This window comes from Ziziphus jujuba, chromosome 2 (assembly GCF_031755915.1).
Source record: "Ziziphus jujuba cultivar Dongzao chromosome 2, ASM3175591v1".
Classification (NCBI taxonomy): Eukaryota; Viridiplantae; Streptophyta; class Magnoliopsida; order Rosales; family Rhamnaceae; genus Ziziphus; species Ziziphus jujuba.
The window spans coordinates 25,630,964-25,645,793 of record NC_083380.1 but is presented as its reverse complement, the minus strand read 5'-3'; the positions used below and the strand labels follow the sequence as shown (position 1 = coordinate 25,645,793).

General features: G+C 32.8%; 2 protein-coding genes across 2 annotated transcripts; one reads left to right on the top strand and one right to left on the bottom strand.

Moving 5' to 3' along the window:
- Window positions 1–8,201: 8,201 nt before the first annotated feature.
- LOC125422521 (pentatricopeptide repeat-containing protein At2g13600) lies at window positions 8,202–10,427 on the bottom strand. Its single transcript, XM_048474475.2, has one exon. It carries the CDS (start codon window positions 10,418–10,420, stop codon window positions 8,240–8,242), a length of 2,181 nt encoding a protein of 726 aa, XP_048330432.2. The 5' UTR covers window positions 10,421–10,427; the 3' UTR covers window positions 8,202–8,239.
- A 566-nt stretch (window positions 10,428–10,993) lies between these two features.
- LOC107419198 (pentatricopeptide repeat-containing protein At5g61370, mitochondrial) lies at window positions 10,994–12,716 on the top strand. The gene has a single exon (XM_016027940.4). It carries the CDS (start codon window positions 10,994–10,996, stop codon window positions 12,470–12,472), a length of 1,479 nt encoding a protein of 492 aa, XP_015883426.3. The 3' UTR covers window positions 12,473–12,716.
- Window positions 12,717–14,830: the final 2,114 nt, after the last annotated feature.

Genomic DNA, 14,830 nt, shown 5'->3' with positions numbered 1-14,830 from the left:
CGTGTGAATACCTTTCCCTTGCAGTCGCGTTCCCATGAGGGAAAGTAAAACCTTGAGGTATGCTTCCACTGCCAAAGAGGACAATATCTCGGTTGGGCCTAGGAGGCCCGAGCTAGTGGGACTAGCAGGTAGGGGTTGTAAGAGGATTCCCCAGGCCCAAAGAGGACAATATCTCATGCGGGTGGTTTGGGCTGGGCTATTACAGTAATTACTTATTATACATACTGTAATTATTTATTGTGAGAAGAATAAAATATCCTTGATTTAGGAATTGTCGAAGTACACTTAACACCTGAAACAGAGAGGTCATAATGCCTCATTTTCTCAAAAAATGGTCCAGCAAGACAAATGACATGATAATCCCATAGAATTACTCCACCTGCTCTGTTGCTAGCTTTTTGTCCATAATTGAATCTACAATGCCGTGAATGCACAACAAGAACCAATATTTTATTTTAAACTCGGAGAGTACATGATACAATTATTCAATTCAACCAAATCAAAATCACCACTGCAATGATAAATCTCCAATAGATGTCAATGAAGAATAGATAGCGGTGGCTCCTATGCTTCAACCCAAGCAAACTGTAGTACATTATATATATATATATATAATATAAAATAAAAAATAAAAGTTCTAGATTTAATTAGTAGATTGTAGGACAATATTTCTCTATTTTGTTTCCGCTTCTCCAAGTGTAATTGTCATATAATAGGTAATAATATAAACACATTCTGCACTTGCCAAACATTTATCACAATAGTGATTGTTATCTTACCTATTCCTAAAAAGGCTTCAAGATTAAAGGTTTGAAAACAAAGTTTTTTTTTTTTCCCTTAGACATATGTTTTTGTTATAATAGTTTTCGACTGGATGATATCAGACAACAGTAAATTCCCAATTACATGTAATCCATATGAAAATTAAGAAAAAAATTGGATTGAATACATCCAATATAAGAGAGTGGATAAATAGAAACAAATAGGAGAGTGATGGGCATGGACAGGGGAATTGAATAGAGGCTAAAAAACGGGAAAAAAAAAAAAAAAGGCAGCAATGCCCATATTCATCCCCAAAGCTGGATGGCAATAAGCCAAAACCAGCAATGGGATAAAGGAAAATGCAAATTAAGAGTGAAGACTCTCCATTTCATGTTTATCTTTAAGCCACGCTGTGAAAGGCTACAGCTCATAGCATGGATTTGATTCAAAGAGAGAAAAGAAAGTGAAAGACTGAGACGTCACATGAATTAGCCCCAATTTATGCACCAATTTACAATAAAACGAAGAAAAAAGAAGCAGACGAAGGCAGATCGAAGAAGAAGAAGAAGAAGGGGAACGGAGAAGAAGAAGAAGAAAAAAAAATTTCCTAGAAATATGTAATGCCAGATAGAAGAAGAAGATGAAATAAAATCGCAAAAAATAAAAGATATATGCCAGATCAAAGAAAAGGAATATGAGTAGATCTAAGCCCTAAAAAAGAAATAAACTGAAAAATGAAAAAGAAGAAGCAGATGAACAATGAGAAGAGGAAGAAGAAGAAGAAGGAAAAATCACGGATTCAAGAAGAACAACACTACCCATGAGCTTGATCTGGCCAGAGATACGCAGGAGACACCAACAAGAGCCTTCGATGAGCTTCGGACGAAAACTTGATCCAGGGGGAGGGACGGGTCAGCTTAATCCTCCTCTAGGCGTATTATTCCACTATAGCAGTTAAGTTATCCGCTTCTTTATTTGCCTCTACCAAACACCGGATTGGGACACAATCCTGTCTAATCCGGTGAAACAAACACGCCCTAAAGCTATTTTTTTAACAATCATGTAGATGATTTTCATTGCAGGTTTGTAAAAAAAAAAAATATAAAAAATGGATGGTCACAATATTGTAACCGACTCAAAATGTTGCTTGTTGGAGAAGGTAACTTTTCTTTCTCAGCAAGTATGGTTAGAAGCTTTTTACCAAAAACACCAGAGAATGTTACTGCAACATGCTATCCTTCAAAATTGGCATAAAACTGTACAAAAAGTGTTACCAAATTTACTATTTCATTCAAAACAAGGAGTTAGAATTATTGATACTGTGGATGCAACAAGAATGAAATGTTAGAATTATTGATAATGTGGATGCAACAAGAATGAAATGCAATGAAAGTTTTAAGGATGAGAAATTTGATTTAATTATCTCCAATTTTCCATTTATAAGACTTCATGAGCCTCATGATATTGCGTAAGAACTTCTACAATCAAACTATCAATTTTTTTGTTTTTAATTATTACTTGATTAATTTCTTTAAGACTAATATTGTAATGCATGTTTTATAATTTACATTGCACATCAAACTTTGATCGGATTATTTTTTAAAAATGCAATGGCTATGTTGAGAAGGAAAGGGGGAAGAATAGAGATGAGAGTACATGTCAGGCATGCACACTACTAGTTGAGGGTAGAAGACGATTTAAAGACAATCTTTAAAGTTCATTTCAACAAGGATGAATATCTAGGATACAATAACGAGAGAACTTTTGTTGACATTGAATTTAGCATACAAGTTTCATGTTAAGGTTTAAACCTATTTCGAACAAAAACATGGATTTTCTTCTACTCTTCTTAAAGAACCTAAATCTGACTGTTAATGTTTCTTAACGCATGTTTTAAGATCCAATCGTAGATAAATAATTCAAATTATTTAAGTGACTAAGTATAAAAATATTACAATGTTATTCTTTTAATAATCATCTGGATGATTCTCATTGTAGGTTTGTAAAATGAATATAATAAATGGATGGTCATAATATTGTAACCAACTCAAAATATTTTTTGTTAGAGAAGGAAACTTTTCTTTGCCACTAGTTTATTAAATGTATTAAAGTGGTAATTTAGGGACTTTTCAAGTATCATTGTATTATAATTTTTATAATGTTAATCAACGTTTTGAAATGCTATGAAATCGTTTCAACATAACACTTTCAAATGATGTAAAATGTATCTATCATTGTATTTACAATATCTATCATTGTATTAATTATAACATTTAAAAATGTTGTAAAATTTATTTGACATAGCATTTTCAAATATTATAAAATATATTTAATATTAGATTTGGAAGTGTAATGAAATGTACCAAACATAGAATTTAGAATTGCTATTAAATTAAATTAACATAGTACTTACAAATGCCATTAATGTAATCATAGTGTTTATAATTGCTATTAAAATAACATAACAACATAAAACAAATACTATTAAATAATTATTTATAGCATTTAGCATAACACTTTCTATAAAAGAGTAGGATTTTTTATAGCGTGAGCTGTCATAACATTTCTGAAAATACAATAATCTATCTTTTATAGCATTAGTCATATATTATAAAAAAACAATATATGGTGTAGTTGTATATATATATATAATTTATAAATAACATTGTCTTTTTTTCTCAAAAGGGCGCTTTCAATGTGTAATGGGGGAACTACACTATAAATAGATGTATTCAAATCCTTTTTTTTTTTTTTAATGTTTTTTATGGATATATATTTTTTATTAGTTTGTATTTTCTTGTTAATTTTTTTAAGAGACTCCAAGAACTTTTTTGCTAAGCCTCCTTGTTGGTTTCTCAATTTTGAACTGTCCACACTATCATATATTTACGCATAACACAAACTCAGTTTTATTTCTGAAAAGGGGTTCTTCAATATGGAGTGGTGGAACCAAAATATGGCCATTGACTAACAAAACACTTCCGTATGTAAAGGTCGTCCCTGTAAAAGCATTGTTATATATTTATACATAACACAACTTTAGCCTTACTTTTAAAAAGTACTTTTTCATTATGGAGGTTGGAACTAGAATATGGTCAATGGCAACCTAACCCTTCAATCTCCAAGAGACTCCCTTGTCAAAGCATTCATTTCCGTTTCTTTCCCTACTATTGACTATTTCTCTAACATGTGTTTTTTAAAATCATTTGTTTGATATAAAATTGAGTGTTAGTGTTTCTCAAAACATGTTTTGAGGTCCAATCATAGATATCTTTCAAATTATTTAAGTGATTGATTCTTAAAACATTACTATGTTATGCTTTTAACAATCAACTAGATGATTTCCCTTGCAGGTTTGTAAAATGAATACAAAAAATGGATGGTCATGCTATTGTAACCGACTCAAAACATTGCTTGTTTGAGAAGGTAGCTTTTCTTTCTCAACAAGCCTGGTTATAAGCTTTTTACCAAAAACACCAGAGAATGTCACTGCAACATGCTGCCTTTAAAATTTGCTGTCATGAAACTATACGAAAAAGCATTACCGAATTTACTTTTAACAAGAAGCTAGAATTATTGATAATGTGGATGCAACAAGAATGAAATGCAACAAGAGTTTAAAAGATGAGAAATTTGATTTAATTGTCTACAATTTTCCACTTATAGGACCTCGTGGGCCTCATGATATTACGTACGAGCTTTTACATCAAACTATTAATTTTTTTTAATTATTATTTGGTTAGTTTCTTTAAGAATAATATTGTAGTGCATGTTTTATAATTTACAGTGCACATTAAGATTTGATTGGATCATTTTTTTGAAAATGAAATTGTTATGTTGAAAAGGAGAGGGGGCAGGAGAGTACATGTCAAGCACCCATACTCTTTGTGGAAGGTAGAAGACATTGCATCTAAACACAATTTAAAGATCATTCTCAAAGTTTATTTCAACAAGGGTAAATATCTAGGATACAATTACAAGAGCACTCTTGCTAACGTTGAATTTAGTGTAAATAAATTCATGTTAAGATTTAAACCTATTTGGAACAAAAATAAGAATTTTCTTCCACTCTTCTTAAAAATCCTAATACTGAGTGTTAGTGTTTCTTAAAGCATCTTTTAAGGTCCAATCGTAGATATCCTTCAGATCATTTAAGTGATTGAGTCTTAAATATTGCAATGTTATGCTTTTAAGAATCATCTAGATGATTTTCATTGCAGATCTGTAAAAGAAATATAAAAAATGAATGGTCAAGGTAACAAACTCAAAACGTTGCTTGTTGGAGAAGGTAGCTTTTTTTATTTGCAAGCACGGTTAGAAACTTTTTACTAAAAGCATCAGAGAATGTCACTGCAACATGCTACCTTTCAAAATTTATTATCATGAAACTATAGAAAAAACCATTATCGAATTTACTTTTTCTATCGAAACAATGAGCTAGAATTATTGATAAAGTGGATGCAACAAGAATGAAATGCAATAAGAGTTTAAGGGATGAGAAATTTGATTTAATTATCTTCAATTTTCCACTTATAGTACCTCGTGGGCCTCATCATATAATGTAAGAGCTTCTACAATCAAACTATCAATTTTTTTTTAATTATTACTTGGTTAATTTATTTAAGACTAATATTGTAGTGCTTGTTTTATAATTTGCAATGCACTTCGAGCTTTGATTGGATCATTTTTTAAAAATACAATGGCTATGTTGAGAAGAAGAGGGAAGAATAGAGATGAAAGTACATGCCAGGTATCCATACTTTTCATGAGAGGTAAAAGATATTGCATCCAAATACAATTTAAAGACGATCCTCAAAGTTCATTTCAACAAGAGTGAATACGTAGGATATAATAACAAGATAACTCTTGCGAACTTTGAATTTAGCATGCATAAAAGTTTCATGTGATTTGTTAAATAGTAAATATATACAAAACTTATTAAATGGAAAATATACATATGTGTATATTATATATACATGTTGTTGCTGCTATAATTGACATTAATTTATTGATCTTGTTTGATGATTTCTTCTTCTTCTTTTTTTTTTTTTTTTTTTTTTTTTTGTGTGTGTGTGTGTGTGTGTGGAAGATCTTGATTGATGATTTGGTAATCACTTTTTCGGCCTCACAATCCACATGCTTACCACGATCTTAATATTTGCAGTAGTACTTCAAACTTTATTAAAACATCACAAAGTCTGTTAGTAATTAAACAAACAAAAAAAAAAAAAAAAAGATTTTCATTTTTATTGTTTTTTACCGAGATTTAATTTTCTATATTATTATTATTATTATTATTGAACAAAGAAAGACTTCCATAATCAAACCAAAATACTAAAAACACCATCTTTAATGGCAGATAGTAGCCTCACAGGGCAATCCCCCATCAAACTCAAAAAAATTAGAAAGAGATAATGCATGGTAAGCAAGCAAATTTGCCACCTTATTGGTTTTCTATGAAAAAACATGCACTTAAAACTACCACAATAGCTTAGAACTTGCCAGGATCGATCTCAAGATCACTCCAAAACTCCCAGAGTGGCCCCAACTTGAGAAAGCTCCATTCGGAAATTCACAGCAAATTCGGCAAAATTTCCACTGAAAAATGGATCTTTCCAAAAATTTCACCTAATTTTGCAAGAAAAATGCAATATAAATACTCCCACAACAACACAACATCCAAATAACCACAACATCAACAATAATAATCAAAGCATCGGTCTGTGACCCGAATATCAAATTCTAACATCTTTGATTCACCTCAACCAAAATTGAATCAACATCTCTACAACTACATGCATGGAAACAAAATATTACAGATATAGAATATTACACGAATATTACAAAGTATGAAAATATAGATATAGATGTAGATATAAGTAAGAAAACCAATCAATACGGGATATCGTTCCTAATACTTTGTTTGCACGCAAGCTTGGGAAGTTTGAGTCTTGAGTTGCCATTGAAGAGTTGACAAACTTTAATGTTGGATCCACTGAATGAAAGAGGTTCGGGTTGATCTAAGGTGAGCTTCCTTGAAATCTTGTTTGTTGGGCGCAATAGGAAAGCGGAATGAAATGAAAGGTTCATCAACAAGGCTGGTATTCTTTCCATTATTCATTCGAAACTAATTAATGGGAATTGAATCAGTACTTAAAAGTTTTGTGTCTCTTTCTGGATCCATGATAAATTATGTTTGATAGTTTTTGGCTGTGTAAAATTATAATGAACTAGAACTTAGTCTGAGGCGCTAGAAAGGGATGTAGTTATATATGGTTCATGGATACATATGTGGTTGATATATTTTTTAGCTCTAGTATTATTCTTACCAAAAATAAACATGTTTTTTTTTTTAAAAAAATTACAAATAAGTAAAAATATTTTCAAGCGATAAAAGATCTTTTATTAAAAAAAAAAGAAAAAAAACTTTACTTTTATGCACAATCATCTTTACAATTTGATTTTTTTTTTTTTTTTAATGAATGTTTAGAAGTTGAACTTAGAATACCAAAATTTTAATATAAAAAGTGCTAAAATTTTGAGAAAAAAAAATTAAGAGGATAATAATTTAACAAATTTTATATAAATTTTAAAAATGTTTTATTTTTGTTTATTACTTATAAAGGAATTCAAAATTATTTTAAATTTTTGAAAGAATATAATATTTTATTTTTTTAGTATTAATATCTAACCTAATCAAATCAATTTTTCTGGTAAGCAATTTATTTACTATTTTAGATATCGCTAATGGATAAAATATCCACAGTTGATGAAATAATAAGCAAAAAAAATATAGATACATTCTTTATAAATTATTATCAGAGATACCAATTTTTTTTTTACTACCATAAAAGGTTTGCTCATACCAGTTTGCTTACTTTTATTTTTCACTTTTATTATTATTATTGTTTTGCCTTAAGTCTAAAATGAGGGGGATTAGACATTCATAATCATTCATCACACCCATCAACAGATGTAACAAATCTAATCTTGATACCGAACTTCACCAGTAACAAAAAAATATGTATGACACTCTCCAATGGTCTGCCATGGCCATGTTCAATAAGAATCCGACTTTCAAAGGAAACAATTCCATTTCTTTGATCAAGAAACACGTTCTGTCTCCTCAACGAAATATCTATTTATATATATAACGCACAGAGGACAGAGAAAAATAAGAATATCTAGGATTTGAGTTTAAGGCACTTGAAGGTAAGCCTTTTAAGTAGTAATTTTAGTGACAAAAAGAGTTAGCTTTAGTGATTGAGTACTTCTACCTATGCCATGAAGGCATGGGTTCAAAACATATAAGGGATGGTTTATGGGCATTTTGTAATGTTCAAAAAAAAAAAAAATGGTAGTAATTTTAGTAAAAAGTTCTCTGCTTGTCGTATATATTCTGCTAGCATCTACGTAACAGTAAATTTCCATGCACATAAGAAATAGATAGACAGCTAATAAAACATGGTCAATGAGGTTATGATAAGATAATATTAGAATGAGCATCCATTATTGGCATAGAAACACAATCAGATTGGATAATAGAGTTAATATTTGCAGTTAGTTGCTCCAAAGTTGCATCTATCATGCTACAATGAGGATGAGTTCTATCTCCAACTGAGAATACATGCACTCTGTTGTTAAGCTCAATCCAACTACGCCCAGGACCCTTTTTCACTTCCAGGTCTCTCAGTCTCTTCCTCGCTTCCATCTTCTCACTCCACTTCCCAAGTACAGCATATATGTTAGACAAAATTACATATGCAGATACTGGCTTAGGATTTAAACTAAATATCTTCTCTGCTACTCTTTCTCCAAGTTTCATGTCCTTCCAGAACCAACAAGCATTTAGCAAAGCGATCCAAATAACCTCATCTGCTTCAATAGGCATTACTCTGATAAACTCTACAGCTTCCTGTAACCGGCCTGACCGACCAAGAAGATCTACTACACATGCATAGTGTTCCAAAGTTGGTTTCACTTTGTAGCATTTTTCCATTGAGCGGAAAATTCTCATCCCTTCATCAACTAGACCAGCACGAGTACAAGCACACAAAATGCCAACAAAAGTTGCCCCATTAGGTGAGATGCCTTGCTGTAACATATGCTCAAAGAGTAAGAGTGCTACAGATCCAAGCCCATGATGTGCATATCCATAAATAAGAGCTGTCCAAGCTGCCACATTGGGTGAAGATATGCATAAAAACGCTGTCCTTGCATCAGTGATGCTCCCACATTTCGAGTACATATCTATGAGGGACGTACCAACGTAAACGTTTGATTCAAATGCTGTTTTAGTCAACTGGGCATGGAGTGATTGACCTAGTTGAAGAGACCCAAGGCATGAACATACATAAAATAGAGCAGAAAATGTGGACCTTGTACGGTCTATTGATAATCTGTGCATTGTTAAATATAGTTTCAAAGCCTCCTCAAGCTGATGATTTTGAGCATAACCTGAAATCATCGAGTTCCATGTCACAGGATTTCTTTCCCCTTTAGTTTCTTCAAAAAGATTCAAAGCCTTATCAATTTCACCGTTTCTGGAATACACGGAAATCATAATATTGGAAGAAATGATAGTTCTGTGTGGCATTTTCAAAAACAGTTTCTTTGATTCCTCAACCTGACCACTAATTGCAAACCCTTTAATCATCAAATTGTAAGAAACTGGATCCTTTTCTTTCAGTCTATGAAAAACCATTTCTGCATCTTTAATTTTATCTGAGGATACAAGACCTGCAATAAGCGAATTAGAAGCGTTCAAACATGGATTTCCTATACTTTCATAAACTCTCTTGGCACAATCAATAGCTTCACAATGACAATAAAATTCAATTAATGCACCACCGATTGAGTGATCAAACTCAAACCCGAATTTAATAACAAGACCATGTACCATCTTCCCTTCACTCAAAACTCCCAAACTCCCACAAACCCTAATGACAGAGTCAAAAGTAAATTCATTAGGCATCACCTCCCCATCCCTCCTCATCCACCTAAACAATTCCAAAGCTTTCTCACACCCACCAAAACCACTCTTTGAATAGCCTGAAATCAACGTAGTCCAGGCCACAACATCCCGTTTCGGCATTTTCACAAACACATCCATCGCATCACTCAACAAATTACATTGCACGTAACCCACAAGCATCAAAGTCCACAACACATCATTCCCAGCATACAGCTCATCAAAGACCCGCTTAGCATTCTCAATCTGAAAGGAAGTAGAATAAAAGTACAACAATGCACTTCCTACAAGCTCAAAACTCTCAAACCCAGATTTCAAAATCAAACAATGAGCAACCTTTCCGTCATCCAGCGACCGGGAACGCGCACAGGCACTGAGAGTCGTTGAAAAGGTGGTCTCATCTAGTCTTATATTGCTGCGATGCATGACTGAGACCAAAGATAAGGCATCATCATATCTTCCCCACTTCGAATAGCCAGATATCATAGTGTTCCAGGACACAAATGTTCTATACGGCATTTCATCGAACAGGGCCCGAGCAGTATCTAAATGACCCTTTAGACATTCTTTCCTAATGGAAATATTGGTTTGGACTACGTTGAATTGTTGGGGTTTTGCAGTTTTGGAGAAGAAGGACAATACGCGGAGTTTCTCCTTGACTTTTCCTAAGAAAGAAGAAGTTTTCATCACCGTCAAGAGGGACACAGAGCACAGAAAGCGGGAGAGAGAAAGATATGAGACCAGCACGACGTCGTTCTTTTCCTCAGTTGGCAGTTATATCAGAACACGTATATGTTTTTGGTTTACTTTCCTTTTATATATTCTTTTCTCTTTTATTTTATTTTTTTTTAATTTTCCCCCAAACACACCCATCTCAGGCAACTGTGAAAAACTTCGGACCCATGTAATCAAACCTTGACATTTTCATCCATGGCTATCGAATTTAGAGCTTAGCTAGTAATCAGGGACCTTTATGCAATACCCATTTCCATTTTCTTCGAGATCTCTATGTTTTAAGAAACAGAGATCTCTCTGTAGGATACTGGGATTTGCTGTAGTCTGAAAATATTTGTTTAGAGAGAAAGAAATGGGGGAAAGAGAACTTTTCAGCTTAGAAACAGAGTGGAGGAGGTGGGTTACCGACCAATTCTATCGCCCTAGCTGCTAATGGAAAAAGCAGTGATTAGGAGTTGGGGGTTACTTAAATGTAAAACAATTTAGAGAGTAATATAACCTGTTTGGTGAATTTACTGAGTGAAAATGAATTTTATAATGAAGCCAACATGGCGAGTTTTCTTCCTACGAACTATCATCCAACAGAAGTACCGAAACCTTTCATGCATTTCCCACTCTATTTCGTTGCCAACTCTGTCGGCAAACGAGGTTCAGGAGCTCTATGGCATTGTTACGACCCCCATTGGTGGTCTTGATGATTTGGAATCAAGTTTGAGTAATTTCACTGCTTCTTTATCATCTTCGCTTGTTACCCAAGTCATTGATTCTTGCAAAGCCGAAGCATCCACCAGAAGATTGCTCAGATTCTTTCTATGGTCTCGCAATAATTTGAAGAGCAACTTGGAAGACAAGGATTATAATTATGCAATACGGATTTTTGCCGAAAAGAAGGATCATACTGCATTAGATATATTGATTTCGGATCTTAAGAAGGAGGGTCGGGCAATGGAGACCGAAACTTATGGTATTGTAGCTGAGGCATTGGTTAAGATGGGGAGAGAAGATGAGGCAATAGGCATTTTTAAGAACTTGGATAAGTACAATTGCCCCTTAGATAGGTTCACAATCACAGCTATTGTCAGTGCACTTTGTGCCAAGGGACATGCTAAGAAGGCAGAAGGTGTAGTCTGGCACCATAAGGATAAGATTTCCGGGCTAGAGCCTTGCATTTATAGAAGTCTTCTCTATGGTTGGTCTGAGCAAAAGAATGTGAAAGAGGCAAGAAGGATTATCAAAGAGATGAAGTCAGCTAGGATCAAGCCAGATTTATTTTGTTACAACACATTCCTTAGGTGCCTTTGTGAGAGAAACGTTCAACACAATCCGTCCGGCCTTATGCCTGACTCTTTAAATGTTATGATAGAGATGAGGTCTTATGGGATTTCCCCAACCTCCATTAGCTACAACATATTGCTATCATGTCTAGGGAGGGTAAGAAGAGTTAAAGAATCCTGTCAAATTCTCGACAAAATGAAAAAGAGTGGTTGTTCCCCAGATTGGATGAGCTATTATCTAGTTGTTAGAGTGTTGTATTTAACCAAGAGATTTGGTAAAGGAAATAAGATGGTGGATGAGATGATTGAAGAAGGTTTGGTACCTGATCGTAAGTTCTACTATGATTTGATCGGTATTCTCTGTGGAATGGAGAGGCTAGAGTATGCACTTGAGCTATTTGGCCGAATGAAAAGAAGCTCACTGGGTGGTTATGGACCAGTTTATGATGTGCTCATACCAAAGCTTTGTAGAGGAGGGAACTTCGAAAGGGGTAGGGAGCTGTGGGATGAGGCCATGAATATGGGTGTTAGTCTTTGCAGCTCGAGCAATGTTTTAGACCCCTCAGTCACTGAAGTTTTTAAGCCAACAAGGAAAGTGGAAAAAATCAGTCTCGTAGGCTGCACTTCAACCAAAGTTAAGGGGATGGCTAAGAAAAATACAGGACAGACAATGAAGAAGAAACATAAGAAGATGACTTTGAAGAAATCGGAAAAAAAAAAAGGAGGATAAGAAGTAACAGCAGAAATTCTGGTGTAATCAAATTGTTATTTATACGCTTAGCAGTTCTACTTCTCTTTGCTGTGTTTCTTGTGCTGAGCATATAAAAAATTGTGAATGAAACACCTTAAAATTACTTCCCAAGCATAAAACTCTTGGCAGTATTTACTCTTGGTAGTATTTATTGTTAGAATATGACAAATACAATTTGCAAATGGTTAATGGCTTTTCTTATAATTATGGTGAAAAACGTGCTTATCTACTTGTCTTATGCAGCTTTTTCTTTTACATTCTTTCATTTCTGATAACATTTTCTCAAGCCAAAATACTCTTGCATCCCAAACAGATACTCAAGGTAGGGTTTGATCCCTCTTTGAATTTAAAACAATATGTATACTTAACCTTTTATAAGAGAGATGGTGAATTTTACCAGAAGAATATTCCCAAATGGACCAAATGAGCTTTTATTATTATTATTATTATTGTAATAAAATGGACCAAATGAGCTGTTGCTTGCTAGCATCCTAGAACCACATAGAAACCCCCTAAAATGGCCCATAAAATTAGTTGGGCATGTGAGAAGACCTTCAATTCGAATAACATTTCCAAGTCAATTGGTTAAGCTCAAGCATGCCTGTCTTTCCTCTTAACGAGTAGCGAACCCACCATACTTGTTTTTGACCGTTTCAACAAAATCCAAAAATTCTTTTCTTTTTGTCCCTTTCATGGTTTACTTCTTAATGAATGCATGTTTATAACTTTAAAGGACTTTCATCCATATGTCAAATCCCATTTTCTTTTTATTTTCCTTCTTTTTTTTTTTGGTTAAATATTATCTTTCTTTCTTGTTTCTGTCATCTTTTTCCCCATCATTGCGTATTCAGATTCCCGTTAATTTATATTTTTGGATATTAGATTACAGATGTCATATAAAAATCATGACGATTTTTCTATCCATCAAAAAACTATGAAATTTTACCATTTTCACAATTTAAGGGCACCATTAAAATAATCACAATGAAAAAAAAAATGGTATATGTATTACATTAATTATTGATTCCCAGCAGAAGTAAACTGAACTTCAAATTCAATTAATGAGACAGAATGACAAAAGTTTTCATATTTTCTTGAAAATAAAATATTAAATAAGTAGATAAAATAATTAAAAGTAATGTAGCAGCTGATTATATCAGTAGGTGACAAAAAAGAGACTTAGCACATGGCACATGGACCGTGATGAGCGTCTGAGATGGGATCTTGTGGGCTCCCCGTCCCAAATCTCAACAATTAGAAACATTATAAGGACAAACTAATTAACATATATATATATATATATAAAAGATAATATTACGGTGGATTGTTTTAGATTCATATTAAAGTTGATGGTTTTTTATTAAAAATATCGGTTTGTGTTATTTAGATATAATAAAATATTGTTTTTTAAATGTTAATTTTGATACAGATTCACATGTAGATGATAAATATTATATTTTTTTTCGATATGAATATATTATTTATTGGACTTCCTATATACTGTAATATGAATTTTATATTGTGGTGGAGTGTGGGTTTGTTGTGTAGATATATTTTATGAAGGGGTGTCGGTTTTGAAACAAAATTGATTTTTTTAAAACAGTATTTAGTATTAAATATTTTATATTATAAAGTAATTTGATATTTTTCTATAACAAAATAATAATATTTATTCAAAAACTTACTAAAATTTTAAATAAAATGACATATATATATATATATGGATATTTATCATTGTATATAAATTAGTTAAAATTAATAAAATAATAACAGTTAATGATCAAAATTTTTATAAGTGTAGAATTATCTATAACAAAACTACATAAAAATACATGGGGGTTGTGCGTACCTGAAGAGTGGATTACACGCGCCTGATAGTAGAGTGGGGGTTTGCATGTTGTTTAGTAGGTGTTTAAAGTCCAATCCCGCGTTAAATAGAAATTAAGAAGGAAAGGAAACAAGAGAGAAGGTGCAATCCACGCGTGGCGGCCAGGAGTGGCAAAAGTGCATGACAGTCCACAGACACTGGAGAGAGGCTCCATTTGGACTTTGACAGAAGGATCTTATTCTGGATTCTATTTTTAAAAGCTTGTTAATTAGGACAATTTTTAAGAATTTTAAAAATTATATATTTTAAAATACTCCAAAAGTCTAAAATACTCTCTAAACACACACAAACAAAGAAAAAAAAAAAAAAAAAAAAGGTCTTAAATACTCTGTATCCTCCACTTCTTAAAATTTTTATCAAGGAATGGGAAAAGAAATTTCATATGTTTTCTTTATGTAATGTTTTTTATCCTAAATATGTGTATTTATAGATTTTCTTTTTTTAAAACT